The 24,396-nt window shown below is 39.3% G+C and overlaps 1 protein-coding gene across 1 annotated transcript in view; it reads left to right on the forward strand.

Moving 5' to 3' along the window:
• EPHA6 (EPH receptor A6) overlaps nt 1-24,396 on the forward strand; it is a 492,623-nt gene that overhangs the window by 383,113 nt on the left and 85,114 nt on the right. The window contains exon 12 of the mRNA XM_056858093.1: nt 23,595-23,720. Coding sequence (XP_056714071.1) covers nt 23,595-23,720 — 126 coding nt within the window. The remainder of the gene's footprint in view (nt 1-23,594; nt 23,721-24,396) is intronic.

Below are 24,396 nucleotides of genomic sequence, written 5' to 3' on the forward strand. Positions count from 1 at the left end.
CCATTTGGTCCTTTAGAGAGAAGGTAAATGCAGGAGTGACCATTAGTCTCTCTGGAAATTCTGTTTACACATTTGCATGTTATAAATGATAAACTGTCTTCAGCATAAGCAAGGCAAAGACCACTGTAGAGTCCAGCCTCAAAAAAAAACCCTAGGCTGCTTCTCCCCAGCCTCTGCTTTCAGGTATCTGGAGAGCCAGGTCCCATATCCTTTCTCACGCCTCTACTTGGGAGCCTTGATCATTGCTTCCATGGGAAAAAAAAAAATATTCTAATATGCCTTGATTGCAAAACCGGTTCCATAACATTGATGAAATACACATTTAATTCACATAATTGCTTCTAATAATGCATAGTAACTTCTCTAGGGTTGCCAGCTCAAGGTTGGGAAATACCTGGATATTTTTGGGGTGGAGCCTGAGGAGGGCGGGGTTTGGGGAGGGGAGGGACTTCAATGCGATAGAGTCCAATTGCCAAAGCAGTCATTTTCTCCAGGTGAACTGATCTCTATTGGCTGGCGATCAGTTGTAAGAGTAGGAGATCTCCAGCTAGTGAAGTGCTCCTGTATTATTATATTAGTAGCTAATGATAATAACACAGTAGGAGGTTGAAAGTTTAAAGCAGTATGTTTATTAGGCCCAATATACATGCTGGGTGGAAACTGCCCAGAGCGCAGGACAATTTACACACATGAACAAAGGATTGCAAGAACCTTTATCACTTCTGGTCAGGGGCGTTACAGTTGCGTAGATTCAATGCACATTGGGTGACTACTCCAATATCTCATTAGAATAGCCTATAGATATTGCCCGAGGCTGTCTCTAAGCAAGCACTTGGTCTTGTGATCCACATTCCTAACAGTCAAGGTAAGACACTGTTTTTCTTTGCTGACCCAGGGTTAATTAAAAGGAACGCCGATGCTCAGTAACAGACACACTTTAAAGTTAACAGTTTTATTACAACAAACATTATTAAACAACAAAATTATTAATATTTAACATTATTAACATTTAACTAATAAGAATTGGAATAAGTTGGAATAAATTGGGCCACAACTTGAATTGGCAACAGCTGCGACCCTTGTGGCGCAGAATGTGTGATATGTCAGGTGCCCAGGCCGTGCCATCATGGCCATAATAGCATCTGCCCACAGCGCCGCCGCTGTGGGCAACTGGGATGGCAGTACCAGGATGACACCAGGACGAACGCCACTAGGTGTTATCCCCCACCACATGGGAAGAGGCGGACAACCTGCCCTGCCATCAGGGCATGTCCCTGAAGCCTCTCCCAAAACCCCATAACTGGGGTTCCCAAAACCTGGGAAGCGACCCCATTACCATGCGCTTCCCCCAACGTGACACATCCCCATGCCAAACCGCCCCAAGTTGTGACAGTGAATAAATTAAACTTATAGGGAGGGAGGGTGGGTTCGCAAGAAAACGGAGTGAGCTGTGGGCGGGCCCCTTCCCCCTTTACATACACTTGGGGGGGCTAGCCACGCCTCCACCCAGCTCCCGCCCTCCGCCCTCATTGGTCAAGATCCTCCCAGATCTGACCAATGAGGGGGCTGTAACCGGGCAGAGCGGGCCAGGCTCCCCACGCACGCATGCGTCAGTTGGCTGGCCCCGATCCCCCACCCCTTTGCCTGCGGCCGTTCCTCCTTCCCCGGGGCAGCAACAAAGGCTCCCGAAAAGGCGGGAACCCGTGCTTACTGGGGAAAGCCCGTACCAGGCAAGTATGTAATCTGTTGGCTTCTTATAGTTGTGGATGCCAATGTTTCCAAAGCTTCCATGTGTGTGCAGAATATGTATGGGCCTTATGCTATGCTCTATACCTGAACATAGCACCTCATAACTTTATGAGTGTTCATACATGTGAAAGAATATATGTTTTCCCATATAAATGAAGTTTACAGGCACTTCACTAGTACCTGGAGGTTGGCAACCCTAAGCTTCTTGAATACTTATGTTTTCAAGAGAAACTTGGTGCCATCATTCTATTTGCATTAGAGCTAAGCTGAGCATAACAATGCCTGACATTACATTTATCAAAAGAACAGGTTCTATAATAAGTGTGCTGCTTCTGCAGAGCTAGCAGTATTTTTATTATTAGAGTTAGGAGTATCTCTAGCCTTGTAGTTAGCAATTCTATTAGTGTAAGGAAAAATAGTGCTATTCCTTTAAGCCAGGGAATCCTGATTATTGAAGTTAGTACCCATACTCGGTCAGATGTTTTGTACTGATTCACTCAATGGTCAACGTGTCTTCCTTTTCTGGGTAGTCCAGTTTTCCTTCCAAACGTTTTAGTGTCTTTGTCTGTTGCTAATTAGTTCTCAGAATGGAGAGATGTGCAAATCCATTCTGTTTTTTCATGGAGTCCACTACGGTTTCCTGTCACAAAATATGACACTGCCACCAGATTCCGGCTGAGATGTGAGTTATACTGAACCCTGTTGGATGCATGTTGGTGTTAATAAAACTTGATTTGAAACTAAATGGACTTCTGTGGAACACTGTGGCAAAGGAGGCATGTCCTCTAGCCTCTGGGCCAAGCATAATAAGACATACATTATTAGTTTTTGTTTTGTTTTTTAAATTCTGTGTCACGATTTCCCATTGAACATTTGCCAATAAAAGCAGAACTATTTCTGTATATCTTTTGAAAATGTGGAATTCATAATCAAATGTTTAGATTTAAGATTTGTAGCTCAGTCATAACTTCAGTTATTCAAAAGGCTTACTGATGTTATGAGATTTGCATCCAGGAAACTTAGTGTTAGGCTGATCATGGCTATACTTATTTGTCTCGCACACTTATAGCTGATGAATCACCAGTTCACTGGCCAATTGAGTTTTATTAAGTTATTGTATACATTTTTGATGGATCATGGACATAACTAACCCAAAAACATTGGTGAATTATTTAACTAGAGATTTACTTGATTAATTGGTGGTGTTGATCAACTAACAGCCCATTCCTGACTCAGGAGGCCAAGAAGGGGCTGCACCGGTGTTGGGACCTCCCATGCCAGTGCCTGGGCTACTTATGCCATCATGAGTGACTCCAACCTCAGTGGGGAGGCCCAGACGCCAGTCCCATTGGTGCAAAGGCCCATGCCAGTGTTCCAGGGGACATCCTGGCATCCCGGGGGCATTCCCGGGGGATGCCGGGGGGTGGAGCTTCCTGTCCCCATTCAGCCCGGAATGACAGTGATGAAAACGGTGTTGTTGTGACTGCTTTTTAGCAGGTGCAGCATTGCTGTTCTCTATGAGGCGAAAAGCTCCATTTTTACAAAAAAAAAAAAGTCTCTAAAAGGCTTTTTTTTTTCTTTTGGCAGCTGTGAAACGGCTTTGGAGGTGCTGCCTCAGCCATGCCGCCTCCGGCCGCCAAAAGCTCAGGAATGGGCTGTAAATGTAAGTTGATTAACTGATGATAGCATTTAAAATAATATTTACACATTATGTACATATTTGAACAAGCCATAACTGAGAAATTGCATGTTATTACTTCAATGTCAAGATGACATAAAGTGAACAAAGGGATGGAGAAAATCATTATGGCCTTTATTTCATTATTGAATAAACATTACCCAATTTACAGTAAATTTATCTGTATGTTGTTGTCCATTTCTTACATAATTGGCTAGCTCTACCACTTCTGCAGTCTTTTAAAAGAAAAGTTGAGTTTAGTAAAGTTTACTGAGAAGACAGAAATTGCAACTAGCATTAACTAACTGTAAGCTTTGCAATAGCAAAGAGGCTGTCAGACTATAAGGAGTAACTTACAAGTAGAGAAGGAAGCACAAGAAAATAAGAGAAGAATTCAGTAGTCTCTGAACAATATAATTACAGCTCTCCCTAGAGCTCTCCCTATATATGTTAATCAACCTTCTCATATGCTGTTGCATCTTCATTATCCTTCCATTTTGTTGCTTTGCAGAGTCCTGCAATCTTGCAGTACATAAACAGTTCATCTTTCTCTTTACATTATTTAAACAACACTACAGGGTTTCTTAGTCATTCATATTCTAATACTTTTCTGTATTTTTTCCCAGTAAGACTGTATTTCCATTAAATGTCTATAAAAGCCACTGGTTCCTTTTTGCATATTAAAATTTTTGAATAGCCCAGATCAGTAGTCCCCAAACGTTTTGAGTCCTGGAGCACTTTTCAGGAGAGAAATTCATCACGGAGCACTAATTTTCACCTAGCACCTATATACTGAACTGAATGACAGTAGTATTTTTTCTTTCCTATCTCTTCACAGAGCACTAGGGGATATTTCGCGGAGAACCAAGTGCTCCATGGAGCACAGTTTGGGAACCACTGGCCTAGATTATGAATTTTCTTTAATATACATGGTGTTTGGTAGCATCAAAACATTACGTTATTTAGGTATTTACCTAGAATTGTGTACAGAAATGGGAAAGGCATACTTTCCACATTCAATGTTATAGATCTTGAGTTATCTTCTCCATTTTGTCTGATGTGGATGGATTACCAAAGGATTCTGTTCTTCTTGTGCAGTAATTTACATATAGTATGCAGCAGTCTTCCTTTACAGTAATTTAATGGATCTTTTAAGATTAGATTTTATATCATTTGTATTTGACTACTTTTTTGGGATCAAAGATGTGGTTTGTTTGTTTTTTAGAATACTGATTGAAACAGATCTTGATATGGAAAGATGGGATCACTGGCTATCAAATATTTGATTTTGAATTCATTTTCCAAATATATATATTTCCCAGAACATTCAGATCTGCAATTATAGGTGTTAAAAGCGAAACGTTAGAGCTTTTTTAAAAATAAAATCTGGACATTGTATAGCTAATTGTGTTCCTTATTTCTCTAAACATTTACTTACTGTTTGAAACAGAGGCAGAGCATAGATGAGTATTATTAAATGTGCTGGCACAAATATTCTATTAGGTTACCTTTCCATCTGAGTGGCTGCTTTTGTTTATTATATATTTTCATACTTCCTTGTTTTGAAAAGGTGCCTTTATTGAGGTTTTAATTAAGTACAAATTTATTAATCAATTAAAAGGCAGATAATTCTTGACTAACTGATGAGCTTAAAATGTATGATTTCATTTTGAAAACTGCTTACACTAAAGTAAAGTTCTGTTCTATGTTCCTGAGCTGAAACACAGTATACACACTATGCGGTAATTATCAGATAGAATCTGACACTGAACTTACTGAGACGTATACCACTATAAGTGGTTAATGAATCACTCCCGACAGTGAAAAACAGAGTTGATCTGCAGTGCTTAGGCACACACTTTCTGCTGCTGTTAGCCATTAGTTATTAAGTCGTAACCATTACCTGTATATATTGCTTCAGTTAGTAGACAATGTGATCCATGAAATGTTTTTATCTGTTGACCTGAAAACCACCAGCTAACTCAACTGCAATAACTTTGAGAGTCTATCCTGTTGATGAACAAAACAACTAAATGACACCATTAGCTGCAGAAGTAAGAGCTATTTACAATACCAAGGAAGCAAACATTAGCACTAATATCACATTCAGTTGCATTGTATGTGATCTTCTAAGGATCGTAAACTACAATCTTTCTGAATTATTTTCTCAGAATATTGTCGAAATGTTTTCACGGTCAGAGTTCATCGGTTCTTGTAGGTTATCCGAGCTGTGTGACCGTGGTCTTGGTATTTTCTTTCCTCAGACTTCAGCATTTCTTCTTTAAAAACAAACATCATGTATATTCTAATTTGCCATTAGCTTACTCTGCTCAGACAGAACCCATTTTAACTATATTGTCTAACTTACAGCAGTCTCCCCACCTAGCCTAATATGCTGAATCTGCAGATTCTGAAGTATTTTCATCTATCTAAACCAGAAATCTGTAGACTTTGTGGAATGCAGCTTTAAATTTAACATGACGTGTTGCATGTTGTGGCCACATCAGCTGTCCCCTTTGCACCAAGTCCATGCCCAGAAATTGTACCACTGCTAATTTTGCATGATTTCACCTTGTACTTCCTGGATTTTTTGTCCGCTTGGCCTTACTATTTGTTTTTCATACCTCTACATACAATGTTTGCACAGTGAGAATATATTCACTGCATCTGTAGAAGCTTATGCTGGAATAACATTGAAGGTGACACAAGATTCAAGGGTGACACAAGACTCAAAATCTATTGCCCATGACATGGAAACTGAGGACTATTACAAATATATTCTGAGGAATATTACCGCCATATTATGTGAGTTAAGTATAGGCCACATTAGTCTGTTGAACTAAAACTAAGAAGCAGCTTTATGTCACCTTAAAGTAAGGTTGCCAGCTCCGGGTTAGGAAATACCTGGAGGTTTTTGGGGTGGAGCCTGAGGAGGGTGGGGTTTGGGGAGGGGAGGGACTTCAATGCCATAGAGTCCAATTGCCAAAGCAGCCATTTTCTCCAGGTGAACTGATCTCTTATCGGCTGGAGATCAGTTGTAATAGCGAGAGATCTCCAGCTAGTACCTAGAGGTTGGCAACCCTACCTTGAAGGTTAACATATTTATTATGCCACAAAATATACACGTGTATATCTAATATTCTGGGATATGCTCACACAAGAATGGATAACATTTTATGTGCAGCTATGAAGTGAGAAAATATTTCTACCCCTCTGTGAGTTGTGCAGTTGTTATTTTCAGCTTTTGAAGGCAAGAATAGTTGGAAATGTTGAATTCACCATCTGTAGTAAATCAAATTCTCTGCCTTTTGATCACAGGTCCTTATTAAAAATACTAGTTATTGCTCTGGTGGAAAGTCAAGAGGTCAGTACAAGCCTGCTAGCATAGGTTGAAAGCAAAACAAGAACATGAGTTTAATTCCTTGCAATGTGCAGTGTCTAACTTTTAACTGTATATCTCTTTCCTCATCACAAATATGTCAGTCGCTGACATTAATAGATCTTCATTCTTCTTTTTTAACTTGGAAGAGGACATTCTGTTTTAAGATTTGAGCCCATGGGGAAGTGCATTGTTCCTGCGGCTTGTGAACAGCATGAAACAATTATAGTGATGTCAGAACTGGCTAGCCCAATACACATTTACACCGATGCAAGTTTCACTGGTTTTATCATGTCTCCCCTTGTCCATCTTTTTTCTAGACTAAGAAGTCTCAGACGGTACAGCCTTTCCTCATAGGAAAGGTGCTTCAACCCACCTAAACATTTTGGTTTCACTCCTTTGTACTTTTTCCAGTTCTGAAATGTCCTTTTTGAGATACAGCAGCCAGAACTGCACACAGTATTCCAAATGAGCATACACCAAGGGGATTACAGTATTACTAGGACATTACAATATTGGTTGTTTTATTTTCAATCCCTTTCCTAATAATTCCTAGCATGGCACCTTTTTCATCACTGCTGCACACTCAGTCAACATTTTTATTGAGCTTTCCACAAAAACCTTAAGATGTGTTTCAGTCTCAGTCTCAGCCAGTTCATACTCCGTCAGCATCTACTTGAAATTATGATTTTTGTTCCAATATGCATCACCTTACACTTACCCTCATTGATCATCATTTGCCACATTGTTGCCCACTCACTCAAATTATAGAAATCTTCCTGTAGCTCTTCATAATCCACCTTGAATTTCCCCATCATGAATAATTCGGTAGCATCTGCAAACCTGGCTACTACACTGCTCAGCCCCAGTTCCAAGTCATTTATGAACAAATTAAATAGCACCAGTTAGCATAACATCTGCTAACTGGCCTGTAATTTCCATGATCCCCTCTCAACCTCTTCTTAAAAATTGAGGTGACATTTACCATTTACCATTCATCTATCGCAGAGAAATTTTTAGTGACAAGTTACATATACTTGTTAGTAGGTGAGTCATTTTATATTTGAATTCCTTAAGAACCCTCAGAACCACCTGGACCTGCAGACTTATTGTTTTTCAGTTTGCCTAGGCATCCTAGAATAGGGTTGCCAGGTCCCTCTTTGCCACTGGTGGGAGATTTTGGGGGTGGACCCTGAGGAGGGCGGAGTCTGATTGCCAAATCAGCCATTTTCTCTAGGTGAACTGATCTCTATCGGCTGGAGATCAGTTGCAATCGCAGGAGATCTCCAGCTAGTACCTGGAGGTTAGCAACCCTATCCTAGAACTTCATCTCATCACCTCAATTTGACTCAGTTCTTCAGACACCTTTCCAAGAACAGTGTCTTTGATGTGGATATGTGCCCCACATACAAAGAATTCATTCAGTTTCTCTGTCATCTCTCCTTCCTTAACCATTTCATTCTGTTGTTGTCCAGAGGACCAACCTCCTCCCTAGCCAGTTTCCTGCTCCTGATATATTTGAAGAAATGCTTATTGTTTGTCTTTCTGTTTTTTTGCCAGTCACTCTTTATATTATCTTTTCTCGTGGGAGTGAAACAACCAGAGCACTCAATCAGAATCTATAAGCAAAATGTGACCTTTACTATGAAAGTGGCAAATATACCCACAGGATTTTTGTAGATAACTGAAAAATGACCTATTTTGGGGGGGGGGGGAAGTACAATAATAAGACTGCCGATAATGTAGTCCAACTATTCTATCTAGACTTGTGTCCTAACAGTCCTAGATCCTTCAAGTTCAAGATAGATCTTACAGTACTGAGACTGGATAGCTAGGGCTGCCACCTCCAGGTAGTAGCTGGAGATCTGCTATTACAGCTGATCTCCAGCCAATAGAGATCAGTTCACCTGGAGAAAGTAGCCGCTTTGGCAATTGGACTCGATGGCATTGAAGTCCCTCCCCTGCCCAAACCCTGCCTCCCTCAGGCTCTGCCCCCAAAACCTCCCGCTGGTGGCAAAGAGGGACCTGGCAACCCTGTGGATAGCTCCAGCAAGCTATTTCCTGGAACAAACTCTTCTGCTCAATTCTTTCAGTTTCACGCTTGAAGTACTGTGTTCTTTACACCCTGAAAATGATGGTCTTAATAAAGTACAAACTTTCAGGAACCTATGAAAGCATGTTCATGATTAAAAATGCATGTATAGCCAGCCCCTTCTAAGTTGAGTTTTAGCAGTCGCATGCCCCAGTTCCATAATGTACACTTGCTAAAAATGTAGCAAAGTGAAATGAACGGGTCAACTGGTGATTGTCTATTGTTGCAGAGAAAAGGAGTGAGGAAAATGTAATTGAAAGCGAGTCACTGCAGTGTATTTAAATACTCTAACCACCTCAATACTGTGTGCGTATTTGAGTGAGAATGTCCTTCAGTACCATTCATCCGTTCCCCTTGAGACTGGACTACATTCTGTGCATGTCAAGGCTTGTTCAGTTTTTACATTTTTCTAGAATTTTGGTATTTTCCTGGCAAAGTGGAGAGATGTGGTTTCACTGACTTTGTCAAGTGAAGGTAAATAAAAGGATGCTATATTTAAATTCTTTCATATTTCAAAATTGTGACTTTTTGGAAAATATATCCACTCCCTCTGTGTGTGCACTAGAATTACAGAGTTTGACATCAAAAAATATTCATTCTTGACCTCTTCCATTTGGTTTTGTTTGGGCTGTAAAATACTGGTTATCCCTGTATACGCATGTTAAGAGCTTGATTATTCAATTTGCTTGGAAGTATGCTTAATTATTCAATATATACAAAATGGGGAATACTGCCACATTCTCATCCTGGCCCTTCAAAATACAAAGCATTCTACGTACAGATTTGGCACTTTGTAATTTGTAGACTGTATGAGGGGTTTTGCATATGTGTAATTTTGCTATGAAGTTCTTATAAGATTTGAAGGAGATTTGTTTTCTTTTTCTTTTTTACATTACTTCTTGTGAGTCTCAATCTTGATAACATCTTCACAGACATGAAGTGTTTAATATTAGCATTAAACACAAGAAAGAAAAGAATATTAGCTAGTATCTCCAAAAGCATCTAACAATTAATTCTACCTCAATCAATCAGACTGCAGAGCATAGTAATCTGTTACACCCATTTACCCACAGTGATATTTGATTCCCCATTGTACTTTTTGTCTTTGTTATAGCATCACTTTTCTTGAATATTTTCTTATGTATTTCACAGTCAACCTGTCAGTCGCATCCAGCATACATAGAGCCAGCGTGGTTTAGTGGTTAGGAGCGGAGGACTGTAATCTGGTAAACCAGGTTTGTTTCCCCACTCCCCCAGATGAAGCCTGCTGGGTGGCCTTGGGCTAGTCCCAGTTCTCTCTGAACTCTCTCAGCCCACCTACCCCACACAGTGTCTGTTGTGGGGAGAAGAAGGGAAGATGATTGTAAGCTGCTTTGAGACTCCTTAAAGGAAGAGAAAAGCGGGGTATAAAAACCAACTCTTCTTCTTCTTCCTTAAAATGAAAATTTAGACCCGAACTGTCTGGGATTCACTGCAGCTTCTGGATGCTGGGATTACAGTTCATGAAGAATGAAATGCTAAGTTTCTTCCTTTTGGGGCCTATTATACCATTGCTTGTAAATTGCCATTATATAATTCTCGAGCGGCAATAGAGCTTTATCATTTGATGAAAATTCACAGAACATTCCTCTTAAACATTCTCCCCTCTGCTTATATGAATTAGTTTGCAAGGCCAGGCAACCACCAGGAGGCCAGGGGCAGGGATATAAGGGGTAGCCATCAGTGTCAGTGTGACATCACTTCTACAGTAAACCTGGAAGAGCCGTCATGCCTCTCTAGGAATCACCAGAAATTCTGGTAAAACTACAGAGTTCCCAGCAATTCCTTGAGAGGTGTGACATCACTTCCAGTTTTCCCAGAAGTGACATCACGCCATCAGCCTGACAGCCATTTTATTAAATTATTTCTCCTTGCCACCATTCGCAGGAGCTAGGGAGCTGGCAAACCTGCTGAGAGATCATTCTTGCTGTATAAGTCTGTAAGCAAGCATTTATGGTTATTATTTTTGAACTTCTTAATATTTCCCATCAAGTTTACAGAATGCATACCTACATGCCTTGTTTTGAGAACTGCAGCTTCAGTTATCTATTAATTTCTCTAGATGCTTTCTTATATTTACAGATGCAGCATCACACAGCATATGCAAACTGTATGAATAGTTTTTTTAATTAGAAAAATTAGCATAGTTTTTAGAATAGTCTTTTCTGTTCATTAGCTTTTTCTGAAATTAGTATTTTTGAGTTTGCATAGCATGTACATGCTTCTTCTTAGTAAGCATTTAAATCAGCATAAATGTATCTGGCATAACATAACTGCAACACAAGCAGAAGGTCATGGTTCGAAATGTGGCACTTGCACAGCTGACGGTGCAGCCAAAGTAAATACTTTTTGCTCACCCAGGAAAACTTGGGATTGTGCCATTTGCTGTTTGTAATTATTGTAATGTAAACAATACATGCCTTCTGTTCTATTGTCCAGTGAATCTAATCTTGTGTCAGCATTCTGCTGATTTTGATAGTTACATTAAATTAGCATTAATTAAGACAGCCAAGACTGCAGATTTGTTAACCTGTATTGACTAAAGCAATTTATGTTTCTCCGCCTCTTAATACAAGTGGTCATGTTAAACCAAGGTAAAAGAGATAATAGAATGTACAGTGCCTGTGTGTGTGTGTGTGGGTGTGTGTGGGGGGGTGTGTGGGTGTGGGTGTGTATGTGTTAAGTGCCGTCAAGTCGCTTCCGACTCATGGCGACCCTATGAATCAGTGTCCTCCAAAATGTCCTACCTTTGACAGCCTTGCTCAGGTCTTGCAAATTGAGGGCTGTGGCTTCCTGTATTGAGTCAATCCATCTAGGCTGGGTCTTCCTCTTTTCCTGCCACCCTCAACTTTTCCTAGCATTACTGTCTTTTCTAGTGACTCTTGCCTTCTCATAATGTGACCAAAATACGATAGCCTCAGTTTAGTCATTTTATCTTCTTGGGTCAGGCTTGATTTGATCTATAACCCACTGATTTGTTTTTTTGGCAGTCCTTGGTATCCGTAACACTCTCCTCCAACACCACATTTCAAAGGAGTCTACTTTCTTCCTGTCAGCTTTTTTCATTGTCCAGTTTTCACACCCATACATAGTAATAGGGAATATGATGGCATGAATTAACCTAATCTTGGTGGTCAGTGACACATCCTTATACTTCAGAATCTTTTCTAGCTCCTTCATGGCTGCCCTTCCCAGTCTCCTTCTGATTTCTTGGCTGCAGTCTCCCTTTTGGTTGATGATGGAACCAAAGAATAGAAAGTCTTCCACAATTTCAATTGTCAACCGTAAAAGTTGTGTAATTCTCCTGTAGTCATTACTTTTGTCTTTTTGATGTTCAGCTGTAGTCCTGCTTTGGTACTTTCTCTTTTAACTTTCAGCAGTAGTCGTTTCAAATCTTCGCTATTTTCTGCCATTAATGTAGTGCCATCGGCATATCTCAAATTGTTAATTTCCTCCCTCCAATTTTCACTCCACCTTCATCTAAATCTAATCCAGCTTTCCTAATTATATGTACTGCATATAGACTGAAGAGATAGGGAGGTAAAATACATCCTTGTCTACTATCCTTGTTACAATGCCAGTGTAGTGCAGAAAAATGGTGGGCTGTGGAACTCTACAAGGGCCTGAAACTTAAACATATCTACATCACACCACAGCTTTTTAGAAGACAGATATGTCCATCAATAGATTATAGTCAGTGTTTAATTTGTAAAAAAGAGTGGCACTGGAGTTCCAGCTAGTTTAGGAACCATTCTGCCTCATGACCTGGTCATGTAAAACATTTGGTATATAAAGAAGAAAGTTGCTGAGGAAAAATACGTTAAAATTGACTATTCATCAGAAACTTTTCAGTAGCACTAAAAAAAGTCAAAGTGTGAGTTTTGGCTTAAATTTATGCAAGATTGTAGTCCTCTCTAGGAATTATCAAATACTTTGTGGTTTTAGCATAGATTTTCTGGCAATTCCTAGAGAGGTGTGATGCCACTTCCAGGTTTTCCCAGAAGTCATGTTGTTCTGTCACTGGCACCTCCCAAAGTCCCCACCCACCAGGTCTGCCAATGTATGTGTTCTAGAAAAGCAGTAGCATTGTTATAAATAGATATGTGGCTTCAGATCTGAAAGGAAAGGTCTCATGAACCTTGTCGTTATTCTTTTCCAGTGCTCCGGTATCTAGACAAAGTCTTCTTGCTACCAAGGCTTCCCTTGTTTAGCCCTGATATCAAATGTTTCATCCTGTATTTTCCTACAAGTGGCTAGATTGTTTCTTATACATTTCCAAATCACAGAAGCCATAGATATTCTACAGGAAGCTCCATCCACTGGCATGGGTAAATGCCAAATGGAGTTTGCACTGCTACTCTTTCTACAGTTAAACAATGTCCAAGCTACAGTTAGACAACATCCAGATGGGACATACAGATACCTCAGAAGGATGACATCAGAGGAAAAAGCAATCATATTAAGAATACTAGAGATTAATTTCAGTTGGTTCATATGGTAAAGAGTGAATGGATGTCAAAGTGGATAGTGTGATCGTGTGTTGGGAGGAAAACCCATATGCACAATCTTTTACCAGGTTCTTTTACCTCCAGTTGTCGAAACCCTCTCTTTATCATCTCAATTCAAATATTCTCAACACAGAAGGAGGTCACAGGTAATCACATTGGTCCAAAGCAAAATCCAAAACCAAAATCCACGAAAATGACACAAAACAGTGTACAACCTTTCAAGTTTTCCTTTTTTTTTCAATAAAAATTTATTTAAAAAAAAAAGTTTTCCAATATTGTTAATACAATGGCTACCATGTTCGCAATAATACCATGAGGCGTGCATTGCTTTAAAGGCCATACTTCATAATTTGTTGTGCTGTTTTTGCGTTATTATGAGGGATATAAACTTTTGATACTGCAGTAAACTCAACGGTCTTATGCAGAATAAACATGATATACCACTATACAGAAGCAGCAGCCAGGTGCACTTGTACAATGATACCAGGAATTTTATACCAGAAATTCATAATTTTCTCTGAGGAATCCATTAATGAGGTCATTACCAACAATGCATACCACCGCCAAAAAACTTACCTAAATGAAAGTCATGAATCTTTTTAATGGCATTAGTTGATCCTTAGAATTCAATGTGCCTGACTCCCACCCGCTCTTCTCATTATAGACTGGCAAGGCTGAGCAAGATTTAACTGCAGAACACTGCAATAACATTATATCTAGGCTGCATCATTAGATACACCCAGGATAATACATAAACAATTATTTAGGATGTTCTACCTCCTTAGAGTAATTTTTATGCATGATGTTGAAAAATTGCATTCAAATATTTAATTATTGCTACAGCTTCTCACACATTCTGCAAAACTTGTTCAGTGGCCAGGTGAATTGTAACATACATCCAAAATGGATTCAAGTGAAGGTTCTATTACAGGCTTGGGAGCAATTCATACAGTAATTCTGCTTGTGATCTTGTGAACTGAACTTCATTTGGCTAGTTTAGGTTTGTTACTGTATCCCAACCATATTTAAAATAAGTCAATATCAGTCTATGTATATCACAGGACAACAAAAGTCCATGAGATGTTTGTAAGTGCCATCAAGTGACTTCTAATTTATAGCAACCCTATGAATTAATTACCTCCAAAATGTCCTATTGTTAATAGCCTCAATTCTTACTAACTGAGGGTTGTGGCTTTCTTCATTGAGCCAATCCACTTCATGTTGGTTCTTCCTCTTTTCCTGCTGTTTTCAACTTTTCCTAGCTTTATTGTCTTTTCCAGTGACTCTTTGTCTTCTTATAATGTGACCATAGTACGATAGCCTCAGTAGAAGCAGGTGCTGCTTTGGGGGGGTGCTAAGTGAAAAAATTTTAAGCTTTCAGATTTTTCTGCAAACCTAGGGCTTTCCTCAGGTTTGTGGAAAGATCTGTCTTGTCTGTTCATGGCTCCAGTCTCTAGATTTAAGTACCCACAGATTTGGCCATGCTAGGAATTATATATATTGATTATTTATACTTACTTTCCTTTTGGCATAAATTTGAACCAATCCCACAAAAAATGTTTTTAACCTATGCATAGATTTTTTTTACATAGAAAGTGACCAAATGTTGCACACTGAACTCTAAAATCCTTTTGTACAAATCTCACAAAAGTAATGGAGATTGACCCATAACTAATGACATGACAAAAATAATTGGAATGATTAAAAAGAATATTTCAGTGTACTTTAGATTATTTTCAGAGCGTACGAGTTTATTATCATTTGGCAAATTCACTGAAAAGAATGAAGATTTGTTTAAGTGCTACTTCTTTCTTGGTGTTATAGCTTACCTTGATAGAGTCCAAGGTTTCTGTTATGCATAATTGGTTCCTAATGTTCCATTTATTTGAAAAAGCAACTACAAAAATAAAAGCAAGATGCCTGTAGACAATGTTTGGCAGATCTACTGTGACTCCTCCGGGACCTATGGGAAATAAAAGGATGGGCTCTGCCTCCATTACCTGCTCCAGCAACTTCATTGCTACCAGCTGTCATAACAGATAACATCTAAGTATTTCTTATGCCAATGTCAATTCCTGGTTATAAAAGGTAGTTCGTTCTCATTGTCTATGCAAACTTCTTATTGTGCATACACTTCGGATCAATGCAGAGTTAGGAAATATAAATAAACCACTATTTCAACAAGAAACCCAGGACATTAAAGGGATTTTTAAGAACAGCCTATGGAAGAGCATGGGTGTACATAATTTAAAGATGGGAACCTGTGTGGCAACTGTGTTAATTTCAACCCGTTTTGTTGCATGTGGTGTACATGGAACTCAGTACTCTGGTATACCATACTCTCGTGATCAAGTTCAGCTAGGCCTACACTAGTGGTCTGCGTACAACTATTTGTGCAACATCATCAAACTGAAATCACCCCTCATACCTAACACATGATAAGCACACCAAAGCTTTGTGGAAGGGCAGCTTTAGGACAGCTAGCTATTGATTGCTCTCCAAAATTTAATTTTGCTTAGAAAAGTGATGATCCTCATGTTAGCATTCTGGCCTTTCCTGAATTACACAACAAACAGAATATATATTTTAAATTATGTATCCTATTTGGGTAATCTTATTCGTTTCTGCCTGCCAGTCATATTTATTTGTTTAATCAGCTAGTAATCATATTTTTATTCAAACAAAGGTAATCATAAAAATGCTTTATATCTAATAATATAGAGATAGACAAGAATGGCAGATGGCAAAATGAATCATATTAAACTGATTTCAGATGAAATTTAGAATAAAAATTATATTATCTGATCAGTATTGGCAGGCAACAGGAGTAAGTTTAATAAATATATATAAAATCTTGCAAGCCTCCAAAGGCAATAAAATGCCCTATAGGTAATAAATGTGCCCAGATCATGGGTTGGACCCATCTAAATTGGCAATTTCCATTGATTCCCTCTTTCTACTGAGGAGCCCCCTGATGTCATTCCTCAGGGTCCCCTTTCTCCCAGGAACAACATTTTGTGGCGATTAGTAGGCTGTGGTATGAAGGGAGGCAGGAAAATTCCATTCTGCCATTAGAATATCTGGTCAGAATCCAACACCATGGAGCAAAAGACAAATTTTATCTGTATTTGGATTAGCTGTCAAGTCAATCTAGAGTAGATATAAAGGATATATTTCAAAAATCTGGCTAATTTATGTGCACTTACAATATAAGGTACAATGGCTTCAGTTTCCCACTGGCTACTAATACAAAAGCCGCACAATCTATCATTTTAGAATATATATTACTTTAAAAAAATAAGTTGGAGGTTAGGTGTTTATAAGTATCCATGGCCTATTTCTCTCTCTCTAATAACCCTCCTTAACAGCAAAGTTTTTGAATGTGAAGACTTTCGTAGTTATGGCATAAACAGACTTCCACACTGCATGCTTTTAGACACTATAAAGCAAATTTAGAAAGGTGAATATGTAAATGATTTTTATGTGAATTTTCTTTCTGGATTTTTTCTGCATTTCTGGTAATCACTACAAAATTATACAAAATTATACCCCATGAAAATAAAAGAATCTGTTTATTTCTTGATTATAATGAGAGCCAGGTGTTGAAAGTCTCTTAGGAACAAGCATGCCTTTGTCGCAGGTTTTCACGGTCAGAGTTCATTGGTTCTTGTAGGTTATCCGGGCTTTAACAGAAAAGAAGAGAGTTTAAGAATGAATAAGGCTTGGCTTCCTGTCCTGAAAACCTCCAGACTAACAAAGACTACAGTCCACAATAGCCATGCGGATTAGCTTTGGATTTCACACATTAACAGATCACTTCAGGATACAATAGTTCCATATTAACATACCACACCCTCATTAGCACATTATCTTGATACTTACAGGACAATGATTAGCACATTACCTTTGATACTTTTTGCAGGACAATGATTCAGCTCAAACCCAACCCCTTTCTGACTATATATTACTCTTCCTACACACTTGACACTGAGAGACACTGTCCTTCAGTGTTACTCCTCTGAAGATGCCTGCCACAGCTGCTGGCGAAACGTCAGGAAAGAAAATACCAAGACCATGGTCACACAGCCCGGATAACCTACAAGAACCAAAGCATGCCTTTCCTTCTCAAAATAGTGGGGATGTGTGTGAGGCAGTTAGCAAAATACATTATTATTTACCAGCAAGGCATTTCTTCATGTTTGTGACTGTTCTCTCCCATAGATGCTCAAGTATACCTTGGAACAAAGTATACCTCTGAAACTATTGCTTTCTAAAGTAACGTATAGTACTTTCAAGTGAATTTTACAATTTATTTCAAAAATATATTGCATAGTGTACCTTTTCCCATCTATTGATTTCTTCCAAACAACCAATGGTTCTCACATATATATCAATCTGAGGCACACTTCAGAATAAAGTAATTTTTAAATGTATGGTATTTGGTCATAAAAGTAAATTTTTAAAATTCTTTACTGAAGTTCCAACATTCATACAGTACAGATGGTACTAATGTAGTTCCTATTGCAATAATTGTGAAAGTCAACAACGGGCCTGTGCAACTCACATTTGAGGCAAGTGCTGAAGGCACATCAAGGCTGGAAACCACTTCCCAACCCCGGTGGCTTCGCAACTGTACTAACACTTAACTGTATAGAATGGAAACTTTAATGTAGAAAGTAGGGCTGTGCAATTTTTTGGGGATATTTTTTGGGTTCAGGTTTATAAACCCGGATTTTTCAAAAAAATTCAGGTTTCATAAACCCGAACCCAAAAAATTTGGAAAAAAAAACCAGAATTGGTCAGATTTGCCCTGCCAGGCTTCTCCAAGCTTCAGAGGAGCCTGGCAGGGTGTATCTGACCGCAATCCAGGCTGTGCTGCTTCTCTGGATTGCTGTCAAATCCGTCCCACCAGGCTTCTCTGGGGTCTAGACTACAGGACTAACAAAAGGGGGGACTCAACCTTAGCAAGATAGACAGAAAAACTAAAAGTTGAGTTGCAAATTTATACAAAATACTCATATTGTTTATTATAAAGTGTACACTCAATTAAAAACACTAGGCCCAAAAATGAGGCTGATCAATTAAAAGACTCTAAAAAGATAATTGCTAATTTACAAACATGGTTGATGATCATAAATATATGTAAATGACTAATAGACAACCAAAGACGTTTCAGCCTATGGGGCCTTCTTCAGTGGTCATACATATATTTCCACTGAGGTCTTGTAATGTATTTCCTGTTTGGTCAGGATGTGTCTATCATCAATCAGTGGTAAAGCATATTGTGTCTATCATCATGACTGGTGATACATATAGTTTATTTTTGAGTATCTTGTCAACTTGCATTTGTTACCTTGCAGAGTGATTTTTGTATGTTTGAGCATACAATATTAGTTACCAGCAAAATTGCTTATAGTTAGCCATTGATTGGATGTTGTTATTTGGTACAGTATTTTTCTAGCCGCATATGCTGTTGCTTGCGTTACACAAGATCTGCAAGCCAGATCTGTATGGAAGCAAGTAGTCCCAATTTTTCTGATTAGCTTCCACAAAGAATGACAACATATTTGTCAGGGTATGGTTCAAGTGCTGTACAAGGCCATCAGACTGTGGGTGGTAGGGTGTAGTGTGGGTCTTATTGATTTCAAGTAAATTACAGATCTCATTAAAGACTCGTGACTCAAAGTTTCACCCTTGATCAGTGTGAAGGGAGCAGGGTGCACCATAGCAACAAACAAACTGTTCTACAAATACTTGAGTGATTTTGTGCTTCTTGGTCCATAGGGGGATATGCTTCTGCCCGCTTGGAGAAATAATCTGCTATCACAAGGATATATATTTATTACCTCTTTCTGTCAGAGGTAGTGACACCACAGTATCCATTGCTACTCTCTCTAATGGGCAACTTGTTTGCGTAGCCACAATAGGAGCTCGGGCATAGTAGAGGTTGTTTTGTGAGCCCCACGGGTATAGCATGACTTTACCAATTTTAACAGATGTTGACCATCTGGGCCAGTAGTACCAGCATTTGACCTTTTGAGACAACTTCTCTATTCCCAAGTGCCCGCCTGTTTTGCTACTGTTTAATTATTTCAAGATCTTGGGAACAGACCCTTCTGGGACCAGTATTTGTTTATAGGGTCAATCTCCCCACACCTTTGAGTATCTAGCTAATAGTCCTTGCTCTAACTGTAGATCTAGCTAAATCTTTATACTGAAGTACACTTGGTTGCAGTAGCGTCTCTTCTGGAAAATCCTGTATATTCTTTTCCTTCCAGTTTTGCAGCTAAGAAGGTACTGTGTCTATTGTTTGGGCCTCCCTTAAGGTTGTAGTTTCATCTTCCTGCATTGGAATGTTTACTTTGCTATCAGTATCCATTCCTTCTGGTTGGTAAGCCATCGGAAAGAATTAAGATCTGTCCTTAGCAGGAATTCTTTGCCCAGACGAAAATGACAAAATTGCTTAGTGAATGTCACAACAGCCGACAGTTCTTTCTTTGTGGTGGGGTAATTCTTTTCTTTTTTGATGCGCAACCTGCACTCTGGACAAGAGGCCACAGAACAGAATGGTTTCCAATTGGCAAAGGTGTCAGACAAGGATGTATTTTATATCCCTATCTCTTCAATCTATATGCAGAACATATAATTAGGAAAGCTGGATTAGATTTAGATGAAGGTGGAGTGAAAATTGGAGGGAGGAACAATAATTTGAGATATGCTGATGAAACTACATTATTGGCAGAAAATAGTGAAGATTTGAAACGACTACTGCTGAAAGTTAAAAGAGAAAGTGTCAAAGCAGGACTACAGCTGAACATCAAGAAAACAAAAGTAATGACTACAGGAGAATTACACAACTTTAAGGTTGACAATGAGGAAATTGAAATTGTGGAAGACTTTCTATTCCTTGGCTCCACCATCAACCAAAAGGGAGACTGCAGCCAAGAAATCAGAAGGAAATTGAGATTGGGAAGGGCAGCCATGAAGGAGCTAGAAAAGATTTTGAAATGTAAGGATGTGTCACTGGCCACCAAGACTAGTTTAATTCATGCCATTGTATTCCCTAGTACTATGTATGGGTGTGAAAGATGGACAGTGAAGAAAGCTGATAGGAAGAAAATAGATTCCTTTGAAATGTGGTGTTGGAGGAGAGTGTTACGGATTCCGTGGACTGCCAAAAAAACAAATCAGTGGGTTATAGATCAAATCAAGCCTGAACTGACCCTAGAAGCTAAAATGACTAAACTGAGGCTATCGTATTTTGGTCACGTCATGAGACGACAAGAGTCACTGGAAAAGACAGTCATGCTAGGAAAAGTTGAGGGCAGCAGGAAAAGAGGAAGACCCAACAAGAGATGGATTGACTCAATAAAGGAAGCCACAGCCTTCAATTTGCAAGACCTGAGCAAGGCTGTCAAAGATAGGACATTTTGGAGGACTTTCATTCATAGGGTCGCCATGAGTCGGAAGCGACTTCACGGCACTTAACACACACACACACAATTCCTTTCTTATTTATTCAGGGGTCTGCTAGCATATGCAACCACTGTCTCCTTCGTGCCATGCTGTTGTGCTAGGACTGCCCCAATATCATTGTCACTAGCATTAGTATACAGCATGAAGGTCAACTGAGGATCCGGGCTGACAAGTATAGGTGTACATATTAGCTTTCTCTTCACCTCCAGGAATGCTTCTTGACAGGCTGCAGTCCACTGGAGTCTTTGCTTCTTTTCAGTTTCATCTGTGTAATGGATGGGCAATTGCAGCAAAATTAGGAATAGATCTCCTATAATATGAAGCCAGGCCTACAAAACTCCTAACCTCAAGCATGGTGATGGCCATGATTGGATGGCTTCTACTTTTTCTGGATCTGTCCTTATGTCACCCTTAGAGATGATGTGGCCTAGGAACTTTACCTCCTCACAGAATAAATTACATTTAGATGGTTTTACTTTTAGGTTGGCCTTTTACAACTTTTTCAAAACAGCTTTCAGTTTCTGTGCATGTTGTTCAAAGGATTTACCAATCACAATTATATCATCGAGATATACTAGGCAGGAGGTGCCCTCCATGTCTGCCAATACAGCATCTATCAGTCTTTGAAAAGCTGTAGAAGCATTACAAAGTCCAAAAGGCATTACATTAAATTCAAAGAGTCCCTGCTTGGTAGTAAATGCTGTCATGGGATGGTCTTCAGGCTGTACCTCTACTTTCCAATAACCACTGGCAAGGTCCAGGGTAGAGAACCAACAGGCATTTGCCAGAAAGGCTAAGGTGTCATTGATCAATGGGAGAGGGTAGGCATATTTTACAGTGATGTCAATAAGTTGGCAATAGTCAACACACATACAAGTCCCACCATCATTCTTCCTCACAAGGACCACTGGGGCAGCCCAGGGACTCACAGAGGGCCTAATATTGCCTCTCTCCATCATCCCTTGCAGTTTTTTTATTAAAGTCAGCTTGGTAATGTATCAGTAACCTCCTGGGTCCCAGTCTCACTAGTCTCACATCTCCAGTTTCAATCTGATGTTTTGATAGCCCTGTACATCCTAGATCACCATCGACTGTGAAGAAGACATCACTGTAATCTTCCAGCAACTCTCTGACTTCTTGTTGTTGTTCTGGTGTCAGATTTCATTTTTCTCAAGTGTGACATTTGTTCAAGAGTTTCCACCTGCCACCTGTTCTTTGCCCTCCTTTGGGTGATTTATTGGCATTCCTGTCTTAGCTTGATGTTAGAGCCTGGATATAGTGTCAAGACATCTGTAGCCACATCCCCCCACACCAACACATCTGAATGGAATGTTCCTAGGTTTGTACCTTGATATATAACTTGGCACTGTGTATATATAGCTTGGTGCACACAGTGGCAGCTCTCAGTGGGACACAGCATCCTTGACTCCTGGCAATGATTCAGGCCACCAGAAATGTATGATGGGCCAATTGTGAGGGTTCCAGCATGCCTTCCTTTACTTCTGTGAAATGTATAACCATCTCACTTCTTGGAGGCACAGTTACTGTCCTTTTGAGGGTTGCTAGGGAATACCAACAATATTGCTGAGCCTTCTAAGCCTTGATTTTTGGTAGTCAAAGACAAAGGGTTGGGAAGAGAGACTGGAAAAGGTAAAAGATATAAGGGGGCAAAAAGGTAAAAGATTGTTCTATGTCTTGAATACACTGGCACATGTATGACACTAGAGATTTTCTTCCGTGATGCTGGAATAAGGACACTGAGTGCTGAACCTGAAATAATCCACCTCTTTTTCAGGTGACCCTTGCACTTCTTTTCTGCCAGCCTCCATTTTTCTCTCAGTTCCCTCTGTCAGATCAGTTTCTCCCTTCAGATAGCTTTTCTCTTCCTCTGCTCTCTTCCTCTTCAGCTGTTTTTTTCTCTCAGGCCACCATCTTGTTGGTTCTAAGCTAAAGCCCAACACTGGTAGTTCAACTAACTGACCAGTCATGCATTTGATAATTAGAAGTGATGTATATAGAATCCTTCTGACCCACATAAATATGAGACATGAAATGACTGGCTGAAAAAAACAGTAGGCAGGTTGCCCAGAGTCCTACGAAGTTTGTTGCTTTACTTCCCACACAAAAGTAAAATCACCTCATAATTTTACAGTTTCTTTATTACCATTTTTATAAAGAACTATTATTTCCACTCTTTGCATATGTATTTGACAACTTACCACACAGGATTTTATGTATTTCTTCACCTAGCCATTAAATGTGTTTTTCGGCTTTGAGAAAGCTATGCATTGAAGACATTGCAGCATCAATGAGAATTTGGTCCAAATACATTCCTTGCATCTTGGGTATTAATCCTGCCACAGTTCTGTGCAGAAGCTTGGTAAATGTTCTCTGTGGTCTAGAGATATAGTATTGATTGTTAGTATTCTGAGGGTAACTTGCAATATGTGTCATTGTGCCATCATAATCCCTGGAATAACAACGCTTATGTTTAGCCTGTAAAATATGGTTTTGTTTTTGACTGCATGAGTTTACCAGCTTTCTCACATGACCACAAGTGATTACCACTTTATAATTAACTGTACATTGTGGCTCTCTTACAAACCAGCAGCTTCTTTTCAGCAACTAAAATGACTGCCTGTTTAATGAATGACCATTTTTATCTCTTATAAGGAGCCTTCCCGGCCATTGGGGTGAAGTCTCTTTGCCCAAGATTCCTGAGGGAAGGATTTTTAAATAACATTCCAGCCCCACATCCTTTGTCAGGGGGAGGATCTTTGCCCCCAAGGATATTCTCTGGTAGGTATTCCATGTGATTCTTCAAAACACTAGTTGTGAGGAAGCTTTAGTACTTGGGCCCAAAATGAACAACGCTGTGCATTTATGATTCCTTTTTGTTTCACAGAAATTTACTATTATTGCTATAGACAGAAAAAAATTCAGAAGTTTTACATGATAATCAAAGTAATAATTTGTTAGGAATCCATTAAAACCCAAATAAATTTAACAAAAAAAACCCCTCTTTTTTTAAAAAAAAATGAATTTTAAGGAACAAAAAGGCATACTGGCTAGTTAACTAAGACAACATGTTCAACCAGTGTATCAGTTACAGATTATGTGTATATTTACACTGGGTTATTCCAAATGTTAGTCCAGTGGCTTCTTAAAGACTACAAACTTTATTCCAACAGGAGCTTTCATAAGTCATCTGAAGAAGTGAGCTCTGACTCACAAAAGTTCATGCTGGAATAAATTTTGTTAGTCTTCACGGTGCAACTGGACATCTGTTTTATTTTGCTGCAATGGTATTCCAAATGGCCATGGAAAACTCAAGCATGCCTGGCATCTTTTATGATACAGAAATGAACAACATCCAATGGTATACACCAGAGGCACCAATCTGAGAAATTGTTAGACCCCTTCAATATATACATCAGGAAAAGTTTTGCTTAAAAAAATGTAATAAAAAGAAACC

This window comes from Euleptes europaea, chromosome 12, assembly GCF_029931775.1.
Source record: "Euleptes europaea isolate rEulEur1 chromosome 12, rEulEur1.hap1, whole genome shotgun sequence".
Taxonomy (NCBI): Eukaryota; Metazoa; Chordata; class Lepidosauria; order Squamata; family Sphaerodactylidae; genus Euleptes; species Euleptes europaea.